Below are 24,144 nucleotides of genomic sequence, written 5' to 3'. Positions count from 1 at the left end.
AACTGACAAATTATATTAGCAAGGTCACAGAATATAAAGATTATAAATATTGCAAAGTAAATATACAATATACAAAAATAAGTTATATAGACATATATACAAATAAACATTTGTAAAAAAAGAAATTAAAACAAAACGATTCACAATTACATCAAAACATGAAGCAATTAAAGATAGATTAATGAAAATATTCAAGACCTATGGAATGAAAAATATAAATCAGAACTGAGAGAAATTAATGAAAAACCACCTAAATAAAAAGATATATTTTGCCACTGACCAGAAACCTCAATATTGTCAAGATGTCCATTCTCTTTCAAATGGATTCAGAGTAATTTCAAATCAAACTCTCGAGGTTTGTAAGGAAATTTGACAAACTATTTCTAAAACATTTGTAAACATTCATATAAATTACAACAGCCCAGACAATATTGGTAAAAGACAACAAAACAGGACAATTTATACTACTTTGTTTCAAGACTTATGATGGAGCCAAAGTTATTAAATAAGGATCAGGAAGGGGGTGGGCAAACCCACATGCAGCTTCATTTTAGCCATGAGACCGTAGAAGTTACAAACTTTTAAAGTAATGATTTCAGAATTCAGGGTCTGGCCAATGACAGCCAAGGAATAAGGGGTCGCACGGCAGCTGTGCTCCGAGTGACACTAAGAATAATGGGGCCATAGGCTGAGCACATCCCCATTCTGCGGCCCTGGCAGCCTGGACCCGCACCGAGTTACCTGTCCTTTAGCCTTCTTTCTCATATCTGCCCTTGGGGTCTTCTTTTCAACGTTTTCTTAATTGTAAACATTTTCCTTTAAAAGTTGCAAAAGCATGTTCAATGCATATAAAACCAAAGGAAAACAAAAGTAAGAAAGTAGCATCTGACCGTTGAATAATCAGAAAAAACTACTTAGTACTGTTTTCCTAAAGCCATGAGCAGAGATCGAGGAAAATGAGAGATGAATGTTGAATGAATATTTAGAACCTGGTTTAGACTTATCTGTCGTGATTGAGGTGAGAATAGTAGTTGCCTTAAGGAGGAGTCTGTGAAGGAAGGAACATTTGGGAGCCTTCAGGGCACTGGAATGTTCTATAGTCAAATTTCCATGTAAATATGTAGAATTAATTGGGCAGTACACTTTAGATTAGTACACTCTATACCTGTTTATCAGTGAGGGTATAAGAAAAAATTTGGGAGCATTTATCTTGCTAGATGTGCTGGCTGAGAGAAAATGGGAAATAAAATTTGGAAATATTTTATTGTGTCCTTTAAGAATCTTCCCTCTTTCAAACAGACCTAAAACAAATAAGGGTAAGGAGCAGGCAGGCTTTGTTTTATCACACAGCTCGAGGGTTATGTGACATCCAATTTAATGAAAAGGGAGATACAGTCCTTCCTCATTAATGGAAGTACCCACTGCCCAGGCCTGGAGGGCTGCTGAAAGGCATAGGAACTCCCCGCTGAATTTCCAAGCAGCATGCCCCGGAGCATGCTGCGTCAGGCTTTATTTGTGACAGTTACACAGTACCTGAGGGCAGAAGACACCGCTTCCTGCCAGCATGCCACATGTAGGTTGTATGTGCTGGCAGAGCTTTAATTACCAGGATTGCTATGGATCATAGAACCACTTAGAGGTCAGTGCCCTTTCTGAGAATTGAGACCCATCAGCCTTTCACCTTTAACTGCTGCTACAGTCAAAAGAAATATGCAAAGTGGTAGCAAATTAAGGGAGACGGAAAGCTGACCCACTGCCAGGCTCTCTCCATCTATCCAGGTGGGTTTGTTTATTCTTCCTACCAGGCAAGACATATAATAAAGGACTTTTAACTAAGTGGGCAGCTCTGACTGTTACTGTGGATTATAATGACTGACTCGGGGACAGACTACTTAGCTGGTGCAGTGTAATGTATGAAAGCACTGGCTGTGTAAACTGAAGGTCCTACCAGAAAAAAGGGTAAAGCATTCTGATCGACCCATTTACAACTACATCAAGTAAGACAAGAAACTGTTGGGGGATGAACGGATGAACCTGAAATCTCAGTCATTCAGCATAATAGAAAATTGTTTCTTGCTCCTGGAAAGAATAACAGACGTATTCAACTTAATGTGGTCATTCAGGGGTCCATGTCATTGGAAGCTCAGCCATGCACCAAAAACAGCTCCCCAAGTCACCTTGCACTCAATGACCTCCCAGCTGATAGAGGGAGAGAGAGGGTAGATTGTCTGTTGGGAATATTTTAAGGATCAGGCTTAGGAAAAGCACATATTACATCTGCTCACAACTGATTTGCTAGAAGCCAGTGGCCCCATTAAGACAAAAAGAGGCCATTTAAGACAAAAAGAGCTCTAATAGGGAAAAGATGCATGAGTCTCAGTGGCCAGAGAGCTGTTTCCACCACAGATACTCAAGCACAGCCTGAAATGATTTTCAAGACTGTAAATGATACAAGGTGCTTCCATGGATCCAAAACAGAAACTCCTTGGACATCAAAATATCCAAAATAAGTGGATTATCCAAAACAACCTGCTAGAAAGACTTGCCTTTGGGACAAAATAATTTTCACTTTTAGGGAAGAGCAGAAAAGCAAAATTTAACAGAATGTGTTTTATGTATATATTGAGAAAAGGGAGTGGGTGCCAATATTTCTGAATTAAGGAGAGCTCTTAATTACAATGTGATTAAATGACTTCTGTATTAGGGTATAAAAGTGGAAATATAAAAACATACACAAAATTGATTTTTAACTAGCTATTTTACTGAAACTCAATGTACAAAGGATGTACAAATCATAAGTGTGCGCCTAAATGAATTTTCACAAAATAAACATCCTAGGAAACCAGAACCAGGATCATGATAAAGAACAGGACGAGAGCTTCCCACGCTCTCCTCTCCTCCACACCAGTCAAATAAAGTTAACCGTTCTCACAGCATCTAACATTTCACACCAGTTTTATCTAATTTTGAACATTATTATAAATGCCATCATACAGTGTGTATTCTTTTATCTAATTACTTTCCTTCAACAGTGCATTTGTGAGATATATTCACATGTGTAGTAATGTACTCATCTTGTAGCTGAATAGCATTCCATCGTTACTTCTGAGACTTCGTTGGTTCCCAGGAGTCTTAGCATATCCTTCTTTTTATTTTATAGCTCAACCCTCTTTCTGTGACTTCTTCAATTTCACATAATGCTGTAGTCTCACACATTCCATTTCAGACTAGACCCCACTGTTAATAATAACACCCTTTAATGAGCAGAAACTAAGTGTAGAGCCTTGAGACGTGGAGACCGACAAATATAAGCTCTATGCTCTGCATTTCCTCAGCCCCTGTTGTAGTTAAATGTGGCCATATAACTGGATGTCAGCCAATGGCATGTGTATCTAAGTGACTGACATCTTGAGACTTCCAAGGATGGCCCATAGGAACCTCTCTCATTTGACCCTCCAGGTTCTTTCCTCTCTATGGAAACCTTGGAAATAACATGTCTGAGTTGATGGAGGTACAAGATAAAAGGAGGATGGACTCCTGAACCACTGCTTGGAGGAAAGCTTCCTATCAATCAGGGACAACAGTTACGAGATTCATACGAGTGAGAAACAGTCTTCTCTTCATGTTTGAGGTGTTATATCTGTCAGTTTTTGTTTGCTACAGCAGCTAGAGTTACATTAACTAGTGTGCCTGTTGCAGGTGCACACAGGCAGCTGCCTGCTTTCTTCCCTGTAGGTTTCACAGGCTCCCCAAGCTTGTCAGTTCTAGAATTGAACCTGTGTCTCCTTTCCCACCCCACATCTATTCCACTTTCTCCATTACCTGTCCACAATCCACCGACACACCTGGAAGCCAGCCTGGAAGCACCTTGCCCCCAGAGTAATCCGTCCCACCTTCTCTACAGTCACTCCCTCCCAAGCATTTCTTGTCCTACCTCCTTCTGTCATTCTTCATCATCATTGCCTCCTTTGAGTCCTTATTAGCCTGCAACTGAACCCCTCCCGCCAGTATTTCTGCTTTCCTATTGCTCTTTGCAGCAATAGTCACAGTTCCCAGGAGAAACAGAACCAACAGGATATATAAAAGGAGATTTATTATCAGAATTGGTTCATGTGATTATGGAGGCTGAGATATGCCAAAATTTGCCATGTGCAAACTGGAGAACCAGGAAAGCCAGACATGTAATTCAGTCCAAGGCCAGAGGCCTGCAAGGCCTGGGTGAAGGCATCGGTGCATGTCCCAGAATCTGAAAGTCTGAGAAACAGGAGCTCTGATTCCAAACAAGGGAAAACGGATGTCTCAGCTCAGGAAGAAAGAGAATTCATCCTTCTATCACCTTTTTCATTCTATTTGGGCTCTCAAGGGATAGGATGAAACTTGCCCACGCTGGTGAGAAAGGTCTTCACTCAGTCTACTGATTCAAATGTTAATCTCTTCCTGGAACACCCTCACAGGCATGGCCATAAAGAACATTTTACCAGCTATGTGGACATCCCTTGGCTCAGTCAAGTGGACAAATAAAATCATCCATCACTCTGTCAGATATTCTTTCTGTAATAAAAATCATTCCAAACTTCAGAGTCCCCCAATGGCCCTTCATTCCCCGCAAATGCCAAATATATACTATAAGGCTTTTAATGATCTATGATAACTCGGTATGAATGCCCCATGCTGAACCACAGACCACAGCCTGTGCCTCGCCCCTGCTAATGGACTCCCTCTGACACGTCAGGATGTGCGTTGCCTGAAGGCCTTCCTTATTCTGCGTACTCTTCTTGATGCACCAGCTACTTCTGGGGGACCTACTCAGAGCAACCCATTACCATGATCTCCCTTCTTTAGAGGGGAGCCAGGGTTATTAAAACCACTTTCTCCCTCTTCCTCCCTCTCTTCCCACACTGTTCTCCTTGGCATATTCACTTTTCTAAACACATCTGATTCTGGAGTCCCATCCAGCTTCACCTTCCTTTGGATTCACACCACAGCTATTTAAGCCACTGTTCCAGTGGTGATGGTCCATCTTCCTTCCATCCCCTTCTCAGTTCAGCAACCTGGCTTCCACATCCCCTTCATGCTCAAATATTTCCTTTGATTTCCTAACATAAAATAATTTTTAGAAAACATTGGCGTATTTTCTTGTATTTGAGATATAGTATTTGTACATGTTAAACATTTTTCCCTTTCTCTACCTTTTCCCTTTTTATTTTATGAATAAGTTGTTGGAGGTAATTTTACCATGTAGTCTTTAGGCAACAGAATATTTCATGGTATCATAACTTACTTTGAGGGGTAATTATTGTAGCCAACAAAGGACACAATAGCTGCTAGTACTATGGGCCTCCTCATGTTAGTGAAGAAATGAAAACTTATTCAATTATACAAAGGACAGCTGTGCCTTTTATATGGAAAGAGTTGTGCTTTTGCTGCACAGAAGCTCAAATACGTGTAGAAGTGTGCATATGGGAACTGGGAGGCCAAAGGAGGGCTCGCATGGCATCGCATTGTCCCTCAGCTCTACATACTCTTCTCTGCCTTTCTTTGTGAGAGTAAAGCTGTAGCCTGCAAACATTTCTTTTTTGTTAGGTGGGATAGTGCTGCTTTGTAATTTTCTGGTTAAACCCCAGCCCCCGCCAGCACCACCACCACAATGATTTAAATAAGCAGCAGCTGTTAGTTTTCTTTCTTTTTGATAACTCAGCCACATGCACATAGAGATGGGTACTCCTCTATACATTTAATGAATTGCATATCCAGCATCTATTTCTTTATTTGCTCATCCTTAAAAAACTCTAACTTTGTCCAGGTGGCCATTATATTCAGGTGCTTTATCAGAAGCTGACTCTATCCACCCATTCATTCATTTATTCATTCATTCATCATTTACTTGCCTACCAACTGCTTCCACAGCCCTTACTTTTCCAGATTTTTTAAAAATAGTAATTCAATAACTCACCCCCATTTGCAGAGATGCCCCTGAATAATCCAAGTCCACCTTCATTGCTAATATTTAGATTTAGGGTGGAAACGTGGCATCATCTGGACCATGAATTAGGAAAAAAGTTTGCCACCTTTTCTGATGCATGAAATACTTCCCTTCATGCATCAGAAAAAGTCTGGAAGCTTCAGAGGAAATTCCTGTTACTCACCTGGGGAACGCCCAGGAGCAGCCATCTCCATTCCCAGTTATAAGTGAGGAATCCTGGAGTCCAAGTCCTAGAGAGTCCATCTTCAGGGAACCATTCCTGACTGGAGCCGGACTGTGGATCAGAGACTGGAAAGGCAGAAAGCTTGGTCCCAAGTGACTCCACTGAGTTCGGGGACCCATCAGCACCAAGGCCGGGGGCACCGTGATTCTCCAGGGAGTAAGTCTGGTGCTTCTTGACTTTCTCAGTGAGTAGTTAGAGGTGGGTTTCTCCTCCCAGCTGCTGGAAGCATCCTGACACATTCACAGGCTTTCCAAGCCAAGAGAATCAGGTCGTTTATAATTAAGTACGCAATGTGCATTGATAAAGAGATGGGCTCATTAGACTAAGTCTAGGAAGTTTGCCCTAAATAAGAGACCTGGTCTCAAAGAGAGCCTGACTCTTAATTATAGGCAAACTTCTTATTTCCTCTCTCTGTGCTTTGGCCCTTCTTCAGTCTTAACAGTGAAGGAGGTAAGAAAAATTATTCCATGGGACTTGCTGAATATGCAAATAAATGGCAATACCCACACAAAGTCAATTATAATTAAATTTATCATGTTTCCAGCTTGGTCTGTTCATTATGGGATGGTAGATTTTCAGACAACTTTGAATTAATTCTAGAGTTTTGGTCTCCAGATTCTTCACTCGGAACACTATTAATAACCAGCCAGTGGCTGTGATTTAAAATGCATTTCATTTGGAAGCCAGCCAGAGGAGCTCCCCTCCAGAAGTAAGAGGTGATGAATTAACTTTGCATTTTCATAGGAATCTTTCAAACTATATAACAGCAACAGTCCACCAAAAAAATGTGTTTAAATTCAGTTTTCCTATTTATGGATCCTTGTTTGGTTGTATTTCCAATGAACTTGTTGAAATAATACTCACCTTCCCAAAGTCACAGATGAAAGAAATCTCCTAACTTCCAGCAGTGTGAGAGTCAAGCAACAATGTCACTTCAATCCATGGCCCTTACTAATTATCAAGAACCAGGAACTAGTTAATTATCGTCTTTGGGCCTCAGTTTCCTTTTCTGTAAAATGAGGATCAACCTATCAATTTTGAGATTTGTGGAGTTCAATATGGTGGTATTGATAATACCCAGTATGACTGCCTCATAGTTGATATGTAGTTACTATTTGTGTTCACCCCCTTTTCTCCTCACAGACTTCACAAACTAACCTCCACCCAATCTGGTGCTCAAGTACCTCCTCACTTTGGCTTCAGTTTAATTTTTAAGCTCACCTTGGACTTTTCTCCTACGTCCTCCATTCTCTCCAGAATTATCTCTGTACCATCATGCAATCACTGGACGTTACTGCCTCCAGCCATGCTTCTGTCCTCACTACTCTCCCTCCCTTACAGTCTTCTCCCCTGCCCCAGGGTCTCTAGACTTGGTGACCCAATCGTCAGACAGCTGAAGACTTCTCCCGCAAGCTGCTGCCAGCCAGGCATTGGGCCTGCCTTCAGAGCACGTCATCCATCATCTCATTGTGAGGGCAAGGCTGGCTAGCTCTGAAGCTAACAAGATGGGGTGGGGGTCTAGAACACCTGGTTTAAAACTAGGCTATTCCACCTATTACTTGTGTATTGGGAAGGTTCCTTAATTAATCTTGATGGGTTTTATACCCCTGTCTCTAAAATGAGATGACATACCTGCCTCACAAGTTTGTTGTGGATAATCAAAGATGTGAAGACACTGTAACGCTTAGAAAGAGCCCTGAGGGTGTTACACACTCACCAACATGAGTCCTGCATTGTTCAGTGACAAGGGATCACCATTAGGAGGCAAAACAACAGATTATTTACCCCAATGTTTTCAAATAGGGAAACAGGCTGGAAAGATCTGCAAATGGGCATCGGCTGGTATAAGAAAACCCCACAGCTGTCCCATTAACAGCAAATGTGATATTGAAAACAATTCGTTATACTTTCTATATTTCATATGTTATGACTTGATTTCAATTTATATTTTAATTAATGACATGATTCCTCTAGTAAATTGAGATACTTCAGCTTGAAAAGTCACTGGTCACATGAACTTAGGATAAGTTATTTCTCTTCAGGAACCCCATTGTCTTTATTTAATACAGCAAAAATAAAACATCTGCTTTTACTACCTAGTGTATTTATTGAGAATTCAAATTGAAATAATTTATGTGAAGGATATGTGAGAAAGTTAAACAACTATAGAAGCACAAAGGTCTATGAGAAAACTGACCTTACAACAAATTAAAATTTTTCTGGTGACAGATATTCAACATGTCAACTGCTCAAAGTCTGCAAAGAGTCAAAGGCTGTTACTTTAGTCCAGTTATAAAGCTGGCTTTTTAGAATTGACATTTTAATTAAACTGGATAGTAGAATGAAATGTGGCTCTTTCCTTTCAAATCTCCTTAAAATTAATTATCAATGAATCAATTTTGATTTGTGTCCCTGTATGTAAGGACAAAACACGCAGCCTTATATGCTAATGTCTAAGCTTTCTGGGAAAACAATGGAGAAAACACACATGCTTCTGTTAGAAAAGAGTGATTCAGCATTTATTAAAAAGAATACACATGGTTCTGGATCCTTAACTCTCACTACTGTGTTCAGCTCCCTGTATTTAACTCTCTGTGCCCAGCAGGATTTTCCTTCAAGGTGCACCATGACAACAGGAGTGTCACGGTTGTATGGTTCTGTCATATTGACCTGCTGTGACCCGGGGCTGTGAGTCAGGAGACGGCAGGGCTGCTTGTGTCTCTGTGTTGTTCCAGGGCTGTCTGCCTGTAGAGTCATTGTGGAGGCTAAGAGCCATCTAACTCTCCAGACCTCAGTTAACTTGTGTCTGACATGGGACCACCTTTCACAGCACGGTGGTAAGGAGTAAGTGAGAATTCACAGTGCCATGGGAATCCCGTGCCTGGGTTCTTGTCACTGCACCTCCATGAACACAGACTGCCTTACTGCAGGCACCTGGACTGTGTGGGGTGCCTTGTGCTGGGAGAGGTGTCAAAAGGCGCATCTGACACGAAAAAGCTTGCTGTCTATTTCTATGTTCGCCATGAGGGCTTCTTTTCTTTTAAGTGGTTCACTGCACATGGAACACTATACAGAAGTGCCTTCCTGGCGTTTGCCAAGACTGGGGAGCAGTTCAGCCTTTTCCCGCTGGAGGCAGTAGAGAGTAAAGGGGAAGATCAAGGAAGGGAATGGAAAGAATTATAATCACCGAACATTTCCCTGTTTCAATTAAATTTCTCCAACAGCACTCTGAGTGGGATTATTGTTCACCCAAAAAAAGAATAAATAGGGAGGAATAAGTAACATTCCAAGAGTCCCACAGAGAGTGTATGTCAGTCATGGGTGGCTGGGTTCAGGCCACACTGAAGACCACAAATCTCCAGGGCAAAGAAGACCAGCCGACATCCAGTCAACATGTTACCTGGGTGTGAGATGAAAGAAGGCCTAAGGAAGAGTCACTCTATGGAGCACAAAGCTTGTGCTGGGGCAAGAGTACCTCTTTTGTTAAGACTGGCAAAGGAGTCCTTCCTTTCTTCCTGTCAAGGTCTTTATCATTCTTCTCTTCTTGAACTTGGAGCCAACAGAGGATTTCAAACCAGCTGGGTGATGCCCAGCTCCTGTAGCTCAGAATTAATTGGCAGGTGGCTCACTGGATGGGAAGGTTTTGATGAAACATGTCTCAGCCAAACCATTCACCTGGTAAAATGCTGCCTCCCCCTCCATATGTCATGTCTTAGCTTTTGCCAAAACATGTCTTGGCCAGCACCAGTGCATATCTTTAGTGCAGAGATTTCTTTTTATTGCTGAAAAGGAACAAAATAAATATTAATTTAGTGTATTTGAAACTGTAGAAAATGGGACATAAAATTGGCCAATTTATAATATTCATTTCAACATTTATCATAGAACAAGTAAATTTATTCTGGATGTTGCAAGAGGATAATATTATGGGAAAATTTATTTCCTAGTTGAAATTATCTCCTATATAGCATCCATTAGTTGGCAGCAATGAAAGTCTTTCAAACCAAGAATATAATGATTTGTAACTTAGCCAAATTCAGAAGTCCTGGTTCAGTAAACAAAGTCTGGATTGCCATTACATATTGTGCCTCAGAATGGTTTATAAATAAAAATTGACAAGCAATTGTCTCATCTATATGTTATTATTTTTATTAAACATTTATAACTGAATTCTTGATTTCAATGCATCTCAGTTGCATGCATTGAGGAACAGTTCTCATAAACAGAGAAGAATAAACACTGGACAATTTAGATACTATATATAAATGTTTTAATAGGTTTTTGAAAGACTGTGGTTTTACAGAGGTAACATTTATAGCTTAATATAAATTCTGAATCCAATAGAATAAGGTGTGTGACAGTGCAGTTTATATATTGTTATATTTATATGAGGTATATGAAATCAGGTAACAGAAAGAGCAGATGAGGTATGTCCAAGGTGGCAAAGCTATGGCACACAAAACATGAGACATCTCTGTAAGAGTCATGAAGAAATTGTCCTGACCTCATGGAGAGATGACAGCAGTCATCTTTGCAATTTCATTAAAAAGAAGCAGTAATGGTGCATGAAAATTGCATATATTTAGCATGTGCCAGGCACAGTGCTGGGGCTTTTACAGGAATGCCTCATTGAATCCCCAGAGTTTCTCAATGGAAAAAAAGGCAGACTCCGTGTCACAGAGGGGCAGGAGACTTGCTTAATGAGGTGGTCCCAAAAATTACCATGTCATAATTGGCAAACCAGTCCCTGCCATCCCCTGATTATATGATGTATGCTTAGGGAGAGTTTTCTGCTAAGTGAGAGTTTCTTGGTGGACACTCAAGAGTTCCAGTGATTCTGAGTAGTCTGTAAATTAGTGTGGCATGGAGATGATAAATAAGAAGAGAAAATGTACTTAGAAGAAGAGGGAATTAAATAGGACTAGGTCATTAAAGAAAAAAGTTGAGAACTCGCTGAGCTGCATTCCACCAAATCCCAAAGTTAGATTAAACACGCGAAGTTCTGTCTTGTTCACATATTTTTATAAAGATATTTATGTGTTCATTCTTTCACTGTATGAAGTATCCTATAATGTTATCCACAGCTTTACTTGTATTTTCATCCTATTTTCTTTTGTATTATTTGCTTTTATGTAAAGAGTATTATAAGAAATGGCAAGTTTTCATAAGCATTCTAAAGTAGGTATACGTAGGATGATATTTCTGTGTAACTTTAATACAGTAATAATAACATTATGACTAGTTTGCCAGGGAAGGGAGTAAAGAAATTATACATACATAATTCATGCACATAAATCACACAAAATTTTACAATAAGCCTGCCAGCTAGCAGCATCTAAGATAAAGGTCTTTTGGTTTAGTCAGCCTCACATTTAATCCCATTATCTCCTATGCATTACTAACAAGATCTCGGTGACCCCTCCTCCAGCTATCTGCTCTCCTTGATATGTCTCCATTTTGGAGAGTTAGGGTGGAGGATGCTTGTTTTCTCACACGAGGTACTTAAGCCTTCTGTAATTCTCATTCTCAGGGATTTTTTCCCAGTAAGTGTTTCCATATACCCCTCCCTGTTCAGTTCACCCAGTGGTTGATTCTTTCTGTAATGTGTTTTCATTCACCCAGGCTCACATAAAGATAACGTCCTTTGCTCCATGACATCAATAATGGGAACAGTGCTATTGCTTTTTTTGTTCTAGTAAAGATACTGCACATTAGCCAATTCATATGAAATGCTGAGAGTTCCAGCCACATTAATAAAGTTTTATGTCAGCTTCATGGATCTTAAGATCTTGAATTGTGGCCAAAGCAGTAAATGATGAAGAATCAATCAGCTTTTTGAAGATTAGTGATTCTACTTACTAGGGATCTCGTGAAGTCCCCTAAGATGCAGGGAAGAATGCTTCCAAAGAGCTTTAGTTGACACACTCAGCCTTTTTTGAGAGGACTCTCAGAGAAGAAAGAACCAGAGAACAAATTATCTTTGCTTCTCTTAGATATTTTCAGGTTAGTCAGAACCAACTGAACCTTAAACCACTGTGCTTAGGATCAGTGATGCCATATGTGTTTATCATCTCTTCGAGCCCTTAAGATTCATGTGACTTCAAATACTGGGGATAAAAATCAGGCATGTTAAACAGTGTGGGTTCCATAGATAAAATAGAATTACCCATCAAGTAAATCCAATTTTGCTTCCTCTCATAGTTCTGTCTTCTCTGCTGAACACACCAATTATAAAGAGATACCATGTGTAATCTGTCTTCTACTAAAGACATAAATCTACTAAACATAAAAATCAAAGTTACAAATGCCCCTTGCATAATTGTGGAAAGTTGATAGAGACCTCATATCAAACTTTCACTTTTATTTTATCCATGTAGTAATGCTGTAAGGAAGGTAGCATGGTTATTGGCTATATTTCAGAGGTGAGAAACATCAGATAGAAAATTTGTGTAATTTTCTAAGTGATTCAAAACTTGGAAGTGGCAGAGTCAAATTTAAGCCCAGATGCCTGACTCCTTGTTCTGCTCTTTTTCCACAGTAACACAGGCCTTCTCACTTCTTACTGACCATTGGCCCACAGCACTTTGGGGCGAGGCACTCATGCAAATTCTATTGGATTAAGGAATAAAGGTACAGACAATCATCAGTTTATTCAAATGATATTAATACTTATTTTCGTTATGTTACTGTGTGTTGATTTGGCTAGTTTTCCAAGTTATCATGGATTTTCACTCTTCTGATATTTGTAGATTAGCTTGCTGCAATGCAATCAATAAGAACAACTAGATACACTGATAAAATATTAGGGAGTGTCTGTTTGAAGTCTTTGCAGAGCTACCAAGATACCAAAAATAAAGGAAGCACAAAGAAGTAAACTCGCCTTAAAGCACCATTTACCATTTGAGCCATTTGTGAATTAAAACGTTAGTTCCCACTGGCTCAGGAGCTAAAGCTGAGAGGTAAAAAAGCTAAGGAGAGCTTCCGAGAAACCTCATTGCAGTAAAGAGACCAAAAATGAAGTTTAGATCCAAGCAAAGCAATTAGCCTAGGCATTCAGTGGAAACGGTAAAGAGCTACATCTTACGAGTAAGAACAAACAGAAAGGGACCAACCCCCCCAAAATAACAAAGTCCAGCCTCTAATCAGTCTATCCATGATCAGCTTCAATTTATGATTGGCTTCTGAACCACCAGGCTTTGAAATTTTTAATTCATAGATATCTGAGGTGAAAGGGGTGCTTAAAAATGAATTATCTGTCTGTTGGAAGTAACACTCATCTTTTATAAGGATGATAAATCATCTTCACAACTTTTTAAAAATGTGGCATTAAATTAAAAATTGTTAACACACCAGTAGTTAGGACCAAAAGTAAAAAATAATAGAGAGAAAAAGTGAAGATATAAATACTATTATTAAAGAATAAAATCAATAAACATAAATATATAAACAGAATTTAAATGAATATTGATATGGTAAAACAATTGTGTTTTATTCAATTTTAAATATCTATAGTATTAAAATATATGACAACAATAGCACAATATATGAAAAAAAAGTGCATGGTGATAAAGTGTTCTAACATCTTTGAAGTTGTGAAAATGTAAATCTCAGATTCAGGTTGTGAATGCTTGAGCAGTGGTTCTCAACCAGGGCTCATTTGACCTCCTGGAGGATATAAATTTCTGTAGATGCCTGTGGTCATCACAACTGGGGCATCACAACTGGGGGTTGCTACTAGTTGCTATTTGGTAGAGGCCAGGGATGCTACTAAACATTCTACATTTCAAATAGCACCCAACAAGAAAGAATATTTCAGTCCAAAATATCAATAGTGCTGAAATTGAGAAACCTGCTCTAAAGTATCCACTACAGACTGATTAGAGGAAAAAACCTTATAATATGCATGTATTATCATATGAAAAGTTTACACCTAGATTTTTACCCAACAGAAATGTACCTTGGTGCACATGAGTTTACCAAGAGGCTTATATAAGAATGTTAGAAGCAGCATTATTTATAATGGAAAAAAAAAACAAAAAACAAAAACCCTGAAAACAACCCAAATGGTTATCAAGAGTAGAACAGCTAAATAAAGGATGGTTTATTCATTCATACAGGGGAAAACTATACAGGGATGAGAATGGAAAACAACATGGATGAATCTCAGAGACACACAAGAAGCAAAGCACATACATGAAATAAAGTACATACTTCATGATTTTCCTTATAAAGTTTTTAAAAGTGATTAAAGTTTAGCGATGGGATGTGAAGTGCAGATAGTGTTTTCTGACTTCAAGAAGAGACTAGACAGTGGAAGGGAAGGGGCGAAGGGAGCCTCTGGCGTGCAGGGAGCTCTTTACTTGGAAATGGGCGATGTTTCCATGAGTGTGTTTTCTTGTGACAATTCATTAAATCGAACACCTATGAGTTCTTTACTTTTATATACAAATGGAATAACACAATAAACAAGAAAGAAAAGATATCTTTAAAAACAAACAAGTAATAAAAACCTGTGGCCCCTGGTTCCCAGAGTAATACCTGGTGCTCTTTTCTAAATGGTAGCAATATTTCTATCAGGTGGGCAACTCTACTGAACCAAAATACCTGCTTTCACTAAACTCCTTCTGGCAAGTTTGCACATGTTTTCCCAATGTTGATATTTTCTATTTTACTGGGGTGCTGGAGGGCAGAAGGATGAGGAGAAGTGTAGGGGATTACATTGTGTGAACTGTAAAAAGGAAGCCTCCCTTTTGACTGTTTGAGAGCTGTGTTTATAAAGTACTTAAGTTAGAATACATGCGGTATGTTAAGTAAAATGTCTCAAAATTCAGTTTATAAATTAGAGTAGTATTGGTCATCTTTATAACGGTATCAGTATTATTCACGTATGTAAATTTATGTTCCCTGGAACATTATCCAAAGTGTGAGACTCAGTTGAAATGAGTTCACAACTCATTAGCAATTGTATTTAAAGGTCCGAAGTCAACCATTGGGATTATTTCTAGTAAAATATAAAATAGGGAATACAAGCAAGTTCCTGTACTTCTCACCAGAATATTAAAAGTAATGCTTCTACAAAATCAATTTTTTCTTATTCTTTAAAACATCCTCCTCTCTGCCATCTTCAAATATGGAGTGATGGTGAATGAAAATGACAGAAAAGCTTTTCCTCCAATCAAAAGTCAAGATCGAATTATATCGTTTGAGGGGTTTGTATGTGTCTTATGTATTTGTCTTATGAAACCCCTGGGCTTCAGGGGTTAGGATGCAAATCACATACTAAGAGATTCTTACAGAAATAGTAAATAAAAGATGGTATGACCAGTAGACATAGAAACGACATCACATTCAGAGGGGACTTTCTATCTTCACCCAAAATCATTGCTATGAACTAAATAACTGGTTTATTTTACAGTAAAGATAGAAAATATGTAGAAGATACCTTTAGATTAAAATAAATATCCCATAACGGAATGAAAATTTATTTCCTCCTAACTCATTTGAATGTCTAAACTATAACCCTTCTTCTACAAACTATAACCATTTTCCATTATCTGTGGATTATTTAAAATATTTCCCTTGTCTTAAAACTCCACTTGCATTTCTACAAAAGCTCTTGTTTCTATCATCTCTAGGAAATAAACTATTACTTGATCTATGTCATATTTTTATCACAAATTTGACACAGAAATTGCTTTCCTTATATTCTTCAATCCTTTCTTCCTTTCTGTCATTTGGGAGCATGTGTTTTTGTCTTAAGCCAAGCTCCTCCTTAGGTTCCTTGCAGACTCATCCACACCACCACCTCCTCAGTTCTCAGCAGCCCTGGTCTAGCAACTATCTTCTCTCTGCTTTATATTCAACCTCGCTTTGTTTTGTCATCAGCATATAAAAATACTCAAGAATCTCCTGTCTTAAAAATAAATGCCCTTGATCTTATGTATTTCTCCAGTTACCATAGACCTCCCATTTCAAAGGAAAGACTTCCTGAAATCCTGTGTACATTTGTTCTCTCCATTTTTTTCAACACAACTCCCAACTCACTCTTATCTATTATTTCTCCCATCACGCAGTTCCTACTGTATGTAAGGCCCTAGAGACTTCATGTAGCTGTCCCTATAGAAAGTCTCATATCTTCTCCCACCCCAAACTTGATCCGTTTTCCCAGTGGCACCAGTTCTACCCAGTAGTGGGAGCCAGAAACCTAGCAAGAAGCGCCATTGAAATGGCAGTGAATATTGTCTTCTTGTTTCACCATCTACTCTTTGTGGAATTTTGCTATGTTTCATAGATGAGGTAAATGTCAAGGGCAATTTTAAGGCTTTTGAAATATTTTGCCAGTTATATGTGAAAATGTTGTGTCAGTTGATAATTATGCTGGAAGTATTCAAAAGGGCTGTATTTGACAACGTCACAATATTTTCATTCTTTTTTGCCCCAGCTATTTTGGTGAGAGAGAAATGGTATTTTACATTTTTGAATCTCAACAAGACTTGAATCTTTTTCCACATAGCTATTGTCTTTTGTATATTTGAAGGTTTGAATTTCTATCCTTCGCTCATTTTCTTATTATCGCAACTTCTTTTGGTTTGTACACAAGTTAAACATTTATATGACTTTTTTGAATATCTTGTTTACCAATCAAATACATCCAAATTATGCATTATTTTAAATCTACATATATGTATAAATACAGAATATAATGAAATAATTAGATCAGGATATGGTAGAAAATTAGATCAACATATGGTAGAAAATCACAAAATTGCCATTAATAAAATATCAACATCATCATACACCTAGCCTTTAGGTGGTATAAGGAACAATAGAAACAGTAAGTTATGCTTTTACTCAGACTAAAGAAAAACCTTGATCATTTTACTAGTTTATTCTAGGATAGACACTATATTGCTTCTCAATGAAGTGCAGAGTTATTGATTTTAGTCAGTCTTCAAGGCAAAGAGATTGTGATCTTACTTTACAGGGAACTGTAGGGTGCTTCCAGTGTCTCCAACATGGGTAGATCTGTCACTTTGATGGGTGACCCTTTGCCTTTTGTCCTGGACTGGGTCAGTGACAATAGTGGATGGTGGGGTGAGGCAGGAAGCAGAAATGAGTGGCACACTGTCTCACTAGTCCCCCATGTCCATGAGAACCAAACATTTACTCTTTCTTTACACCACAGGGTTTCTGAGATTCCTGGAGAGAAAAGAGTTTCTTGGGCTACTGCTTCACTGGACACTGCCCATTAGGAGGAAGGCAGAAGCTTGGAGAAGCAGAAATCACAAGAGTACCTTCTACCTGACACTCCTTCCTCTATCAGACAATGCAAATAGAAAACACAGTGTAAGCAACTGGGAAATCTAAATTTATACTTGGGATTATAATCTGCCCAAAATGGTTTATTTTAGTGAGGCAAATACCCCTGCAGCTCCTGGGTAGGGGATGAAGTGAACTATCATTGGTATTTGTTCCAAATCTCCCTCACATTGTGAATACAAAGACAAAAGACAATGCCGTACTTTGCTACTCTATGTTCTACCTCCTCAGCCCTCACAGATGATCCTTAGAAAAGAGGAAGAATTATGAATAAAAACGAAAGTCCAAATGGCAAAAAATTACTCATGTCCTAATCAAGTCATTTTCCAAATAGTGAAAACTGCTTAACTTAATTGGAATACAGAAGCCATCTGATTAGCTCTTATGTGATTGCAGCACAAAGATCCCTGATAACATGTTTAGTTGATGAGTTAAGATATTAAACATTTATAATTATTTATATTCATACAGATCAATTCATACTGACTTCTCATGAAGTCTGATTATCTGGATCAAATTGAGGAAGAAATTTTGTAATTGTGCATTTACTGTCAAAGATTGTAATTGCCCAAAAAGGATTATTCAGGCAAAAATGGCCTCCATTTCATGTCTCAGTTATCAATGTTCACTGATCCTTGCACTTTTCTTTTAAGAGGGCTAAAAGAAAAATTGTTCAGTCTAGCCATTTGACAGCAAAGATAACTGTAACAGTCCCAGTTCTTTCTAATTTTGGCATGGCATTTCTTTTTTGATTTCTCTAAAAAGATAATAGGGAGAAATGTTTATTTTCTTCTAGAGTCTCTTTCCTTTTTGCCACACTTATAATAACCAATAAAACATGTTGACACTATTATCTCAATAGAAAGTGAGACAGATACCTGTCTAGATGAGTGTGCATGAAATATGAAAATTTAAATGCAATCAGGGCTAGTGCAAAAGAAAAATGATCACACAGTGACCATCTTGTAACTGTCTAGCTCTGTGTTTTCTTCTTATTTTATCTTATAAGAAGTGTCTGTGATCATATTTGGTTGCTGTCTTTCCTGATTATTAAGATATCTAGAATTCTACTTTTCCTCAGTTTATTTTGTATATTGTACAGTATTTTTTTTCAGCTGCAAGTAATATAACATTGAATGAAGTGTCTTAATCAAATACATTCCTCCACAGGAAACACAGGGTGGAGGTACACATTCTGGATGGGAAGAATTATCTCCACACTGAATCTGGGAACCAGGTTTTTCCTACTTTTTTGTTCTATAATCCTAAGTATATGACTTTTATTTCAATGTTCACGAAATGGCTGCTGTGCCTCCAAGCATCACATTTTTATTCCAGGCAGCAAAAAGGAGGAAATGGGGCAAGAGCCAAAAGAGTGTGCCAGATGAATCTGACCCTTTTCAACGACATTTGAGAAGTGTCTTTTCTTCCCCAATTGCCAGATGGGCAACCAGCTGTCCACACACCCCTTCGAGGGTTCCTTCTTTCAGTATACATGAGCCATCCCCAGGGTGTAGGGGGCGGGTGGGAGGGTAGAGAACGGGTCAAGTGCATCTATCACAAGAAAAATAAAATGTCCACAAATGCATCAACATACACATTCCCACCACCAGCGAACCGTCCCTGCAGGGGTCTGCATAGTCTCAGTCAGAGTCACGATTTAGAAAAATGGACGTGAACACTTTTTATATTGAAAATAAATGTCTTCACTTTCTCTTCATTGTAGCTTCTCATTTTCGCGTTCCTTATGAATGTAAAACAACTTGGAATCCTTAGAAGAGTAGTTGATATTCTCAGATCATGTTAATAGTTTTGCATCGGAACAATAAAATGAGTTTTGATCTGTGGTGATACACATAATCTCTCTTTCAAATGACAGTCCTGATGTGAAGGGGTCCAGTGGAATCTCGACCCTATTCCCTACTGCCGTGGAGATGACATCGCAGCAGCAGACCTTCCTCTCCCACGCCACTCACGGTGAAGCCCTGTTCTTTTTCATCCCACTGTGAGAGTGAGCTCGGCGTTCTCAGTATGTCCTTTGATTTAGTCACCTTCAAATACAACCAATTTATTCTCCCTTTAAAATATCCATTTTAAAATCTCTATAATTCTGGAACTCATTGCCCGTGTTTCATGCTGACAAGAAAATCTCCGGATTATATGATATATAGTATTCTACACACAAATAGTCTTATTTTTCAGAAAGTAATTTAGGAGCATAAATTGAAGACAAATTACACACCTAGATTGAGGATACTTTATTCCCTGACTAATTTTCCAAAATTATTTTCCTTGTATCCCAGAATTTTAAATCTGATGTAAGGTTCCTTCCCATACCCACCCTTGTAACGGAAGCTTACGTTCCCCTTAATCGTCTCTTTGGTATCCCATAGCTCCTCTTCCTGACCAGAACGTTCTCCCATGACCAGAGACCAGACTCACTCAGCTGGCACTTAGCATCTCTCAAATCAAATGTAACAGCAATTTATAGGCTACATTGTTTCCGCTTCTATCTGGTTTTATGACAAACTGTTGAGATCTGTTTACTTAAGTTACTGCTGAGAATTACCAACATTGAATTAACACTTTCAGAGAAAATTATTAAAACCATGTTCAGTGATTTGTTTTATTTTCTTTTGTTTTCCTTTAGGATTCAGGATGCAGAAGAGATTATTGTGTTAGGTTAAATGGTAATTAAATTGTTCTTTGCTCTTCTTTCCACGGTGGGAAGTCCTATGGGTAGTCATGGTTCACACAGATTGTTTGGAGTTGGAGGATAGCTATAGCACAGGTGAACACAGCAATATTCAGGGTGAAAAGGGTAACACTTGAGGCATCTTCTGGAATGTGTATTTTGGGGGTTTACCTGAATATAACAACGGACGACTCTCAGTGAGCCCCAAGTGAACATTAGTTTCAGAGTCTGCCAACAATTGTGCCTATCAAAACATAGTTGTGCAGTCTCTAGCAATTGTCTTTGGAAAAACATATAGGATCCAGGAGATTGTTAAAAGCATAGAAAAAGATAAATTTTTCATAAAAGAAAAAAAATGGCTAAAAGGAAAACCTTCACAAAAATCTAGGCATAGAGCCAAATTCAACAAATAAAAATACTGGGATGAATTGCCAAAGAATCCGTTTGTATGTACTTTCACAATCATAAGGGACTCAGCCCAGAAATCTATGGGGCTTGTGAGGAATTTATTTAAGAGGCCCACAGCAATTTGCTCCAGCACACGATGACAAGCCTGAAAGGTCAGGGGAAACAACAGGTAGGACTGAAGCAGTCCAAGGGGAGGGGGAAGGAGAAGTCAACAGTGATAATCCCTGCGTCCAAGGAGACTCAGATGGCTAACCGTGATCAGGGTGTTCACTCAGATGAGGGGGTCTGCTCCGGGGGAGCTTTCCTGACCTCCCAATATTTAGAAAATTCATTCCAACGCTCTTTTTGACAACTGTGAAAGTCTGAAGACATCTCTCCAGATTTCAGCAGGCTCTGCATTTCCCTGTCTCTGTTGTCAATGGACTGTCTCTAGAAATTTGATTGTCTTTTGTCTACTTTAAGATGATCCTTATGTAACTGCCCTGATGTCATTACAGACCATAGAAACCATCCCTTGTGTTTTATCCCAGCCATCTGAGGAAATTGCTAAATTAGGACAGAAGGCTCTTTCCTGGAGAGCTGGGAGGGCTCCCCTTGCGCGCTGAGCGAGATGGAACTTGCAATGACCTGTGTCGGCTGCTGCCTCTGCGTAGCTTTAAGAAGTTTAAGAAAACGACATTTAGAAAAAAGTAAATTGGGCCCTACCTAACCTTTGCTGTAAGAAGGCTTGCTTCTAGGCATCCCCCTTCATTCATGCTGTATCTCTCCATCATTCATTCACATGGCAACTGACCCATTGAAGGAAATTTGAAATGATGCCTTAAATTCTATAGCATATTTTCTATTTTCTATTGCAGGGCCATTCAAATATCTTTTACTTGACATCCTCCTGCTGTTTTCTTCACTGCTAAGACAAAAAAAAAGTTGAACAATATGAATCATTATTTTTTACTTATTTCTTTTGGTAAAATTCATTATGATCTAGTAGAAATTCATTTTTCAAAAATTAAAAATAAGCACTCTAAATATTGACATAATTCACGTAAGATTCTTGTTGCTTTTGATGATCATTTGTCTTCTCTTTGTTGAAACTTGAATCATAACCTTTGGCCCTCACTATTTATGCTGTCACTATTAAGTTGAATTCAACTAAATTATAAATATAATAAAGGCACTAAAATCATGTGGTTATCCATTTGTTCCAAAGTGAGTGAATATGTGATTATGAGTGTTTGTGTGTGTGGGGGGAGAGTGGCTATTTTATTACATCTATGCTATAAAAAATAAAAATAACAATTCTTAATAAATACGTGAGTTGCCACTTACGATATACTAGGATATGATTACTTCTCATTAATATGCTGCAAAAAAGCTCGCATTTAAATTTGCATGACTATGCTATTCAATATCCAACATTTAAAACCTAAAATGGGTTGGCCAGCACTTCGAGGCAGGCGCAGCTCTGCTACAGCAGCTTGGCCAAGCTGCTTGGGAAGCAGGATGTAACTGGGAAGGGGAGACAGGGCTTGTGAGAGAGACAACGGGACACAGACTCAGGGGAACAATGTGAAGACCACGCAGGAAGAAAAGGGGAGAAAGGACTCTTGCTAGTGGGCCATAAGATAGTGCTGCATGGTTCTGAATTAAGAACTAGAGATCATGGCAACACAGCAGATGGTGCTGGAAACCACAAGCAGCCTGCCTAGCCGAGCTCTGGACTCATGGTTTTTTTTCCTTAAGGATGTGTGTTCCGCTGACTGGCCTGACTGGCCTAACTGCTCAATGTGGGGAAAGACAGGACCGTGTGTTGGTGGTTGTTTTAAAGGGATTTGAGATTTAAACAGTGACATTTAGCCATTATTAAAAACTTGTGTAACTTTTGAATAAATAATTCCTTTCCTTTTCACCAAACTCCCCCACTGAGAGCCCTAATTTCAAGGGTGGCAGGCAAAGGACCTAGACCCGAGGGACCTGTGGAAAGGCAGGGGGTGTTGTTTCGGTAATAGCATCTGGGTCCCCCGCAATGGGTCCATTATTCAGTAATACTAGTAATTTATTTATTCACTTATTTATTATCTTTAATTTCTAATCTAGCTTTCATGGAGGACCTGCTATGAAAATTTTTTTTAAAGATAAAAATTTTTCATTCATAAATGACAGATTTTTTAAAAAGTAGATGTTCACTAGAGAATAAATATTCTACAGGTTAACACTGCCCGTGCCCTCTCTTTTTCTTAGTTAGCTCTTACATTTTCCACATTGTGCAGTGGTGCTGAGCCTTGCATCTAACATGATGGCATCCTCGATGGCAATGGGATGCAAGGGAAGGTTGGGGAAAAGATTATTTATGATTAAAGATGAAAGAAGCCACATTAGTGAAAACCTGGGTGGATGCTGAGGGTCAAACAAAACAGGAACACACTCATATATACAGAGAACAGACTGGTGGTTGTTGGGGGAAAGGGGAGAGGGGACGGCCGGGTGAAAAAGGGAAGAAATTAAGATGTGCAAATTGATAGTTACTAAATAGCCACTGGCACACAAAGGATAGCATAGGGAATATAGTCAATAATATTGTAGTAACAATGTATAGGACCAGGTGAGCACTAGATTTATTGGGGGGATCACTTTGTACATTCCATAAATGTCTGACCACTATTCTGTACACTGGAAGATAATATAAAATAATATTGAATGTCAATTCCAACTGATATATAAAAATGGACATTGTGTTAAAATCTGGCTTAAAATTTAAAAATCTCAAATTGTTAAAATATGCTCCCTAATTTTTAAGAAGTCAGTTTTTTTTTTTTTACTTCAAATTACTAATTCACAGTCGCACAGAAACTTCAATGAGATAATTGTTTTCAAGTGAGAAATGACTCTACTTCAGTGAAGCACTGACTTTCTAGAACTGTGATGAGCATCAGGGTTGACACTGAACGGCACAGGTGAAACTGCCTCCCCCACTGAGTCACGGGAAAGCGCGTGGTGTGAAGTTAGCCGCCTCTGATAAGCTACTCAGACCAGGTGGCTGAAATCAACAGACGTGAACCAATGTTCTCCCTTTCTTCACAGGACCCAGGGGGAAGCTGGCTGCCCCGCCTCTGAATTAAGCCATCATTTTTTACCACTCTCAGAACAGCAATGTCCCCCCAGCATTCTTACATAAATGCTTAATGAATTATGGGCTTCTGTCATCACCTCCAACCCCAAACAGCCCCCAAGACAAAGCTTTGATTGAGGATGACTCTCAGCAGTGGCTCTTTGAATGTGAAAGGATTAGTCCTGGGATCCTCAGTGGTGCTTTTAACACCCATCCTTACCCTCAACAGGGCAATAACAGCACTGTGAACAGTTCCCTTATATTTAAGAGACAAAATTCTTCTAGAATGTGGAAAAAAAAATCTGATATTTTTACTTGTCATAATGCACAATCATGCAGTACAGATCTGCTCGCTACTTCGTTGATAAAATACAAGATCTGTCTAGAAAGTATCCAGCCATGTACTGTGA

General features: G+C 38.8%; 1 protein-coding gene across 1 annotated transcript in view; it reads right to left on the bottom strand.

Annotated features, from left to right (window-relative positions):
- Window positions 1-9,884: 9,884 nt before the first annotated feature.
- SEMA5A (semaphorin 5A) overlaps window positions 9,885-24,144 on the bottom strand; it is a 452,903-nt gene continuing 438,643 nt past the window's right edge. The window contains exon 23 of the mRNA XM_054578336.1: window positions 9,885-9,988. Within this exon, the coding sequence (XP_054434311.1) occupies window positions 9,983-9,988 (6 nt within the window). The 3' untranslated portion in view covers window positions 9,885-9,982. The remainder of the gene's footprint in view (window positions 9,989-24,144) is intronic.

This window comes from Pteronotus mesoamericanus, unplaced genomic scaffold, assembly GCF_021234165.1.
Source record: "Pteronotus mesoamericanus isolate MK-2021 breed Mesoamerican mustached bat unplaced genomic scaffold, CSHL_Meso_final contig_50, whole genome shotgun sequence".
NCBI lineage: Eukaryota > Metazoa > Chordata > Mammalia > Chiroptera > Mormoopidae > Pteronotus > Pteronotus mesoamericanus.
The sequence above is the reverse complement of the archived record's forward strand: the minus strand, read 5'-3'. Positions and strand labels throughout refer to the sequence as shown.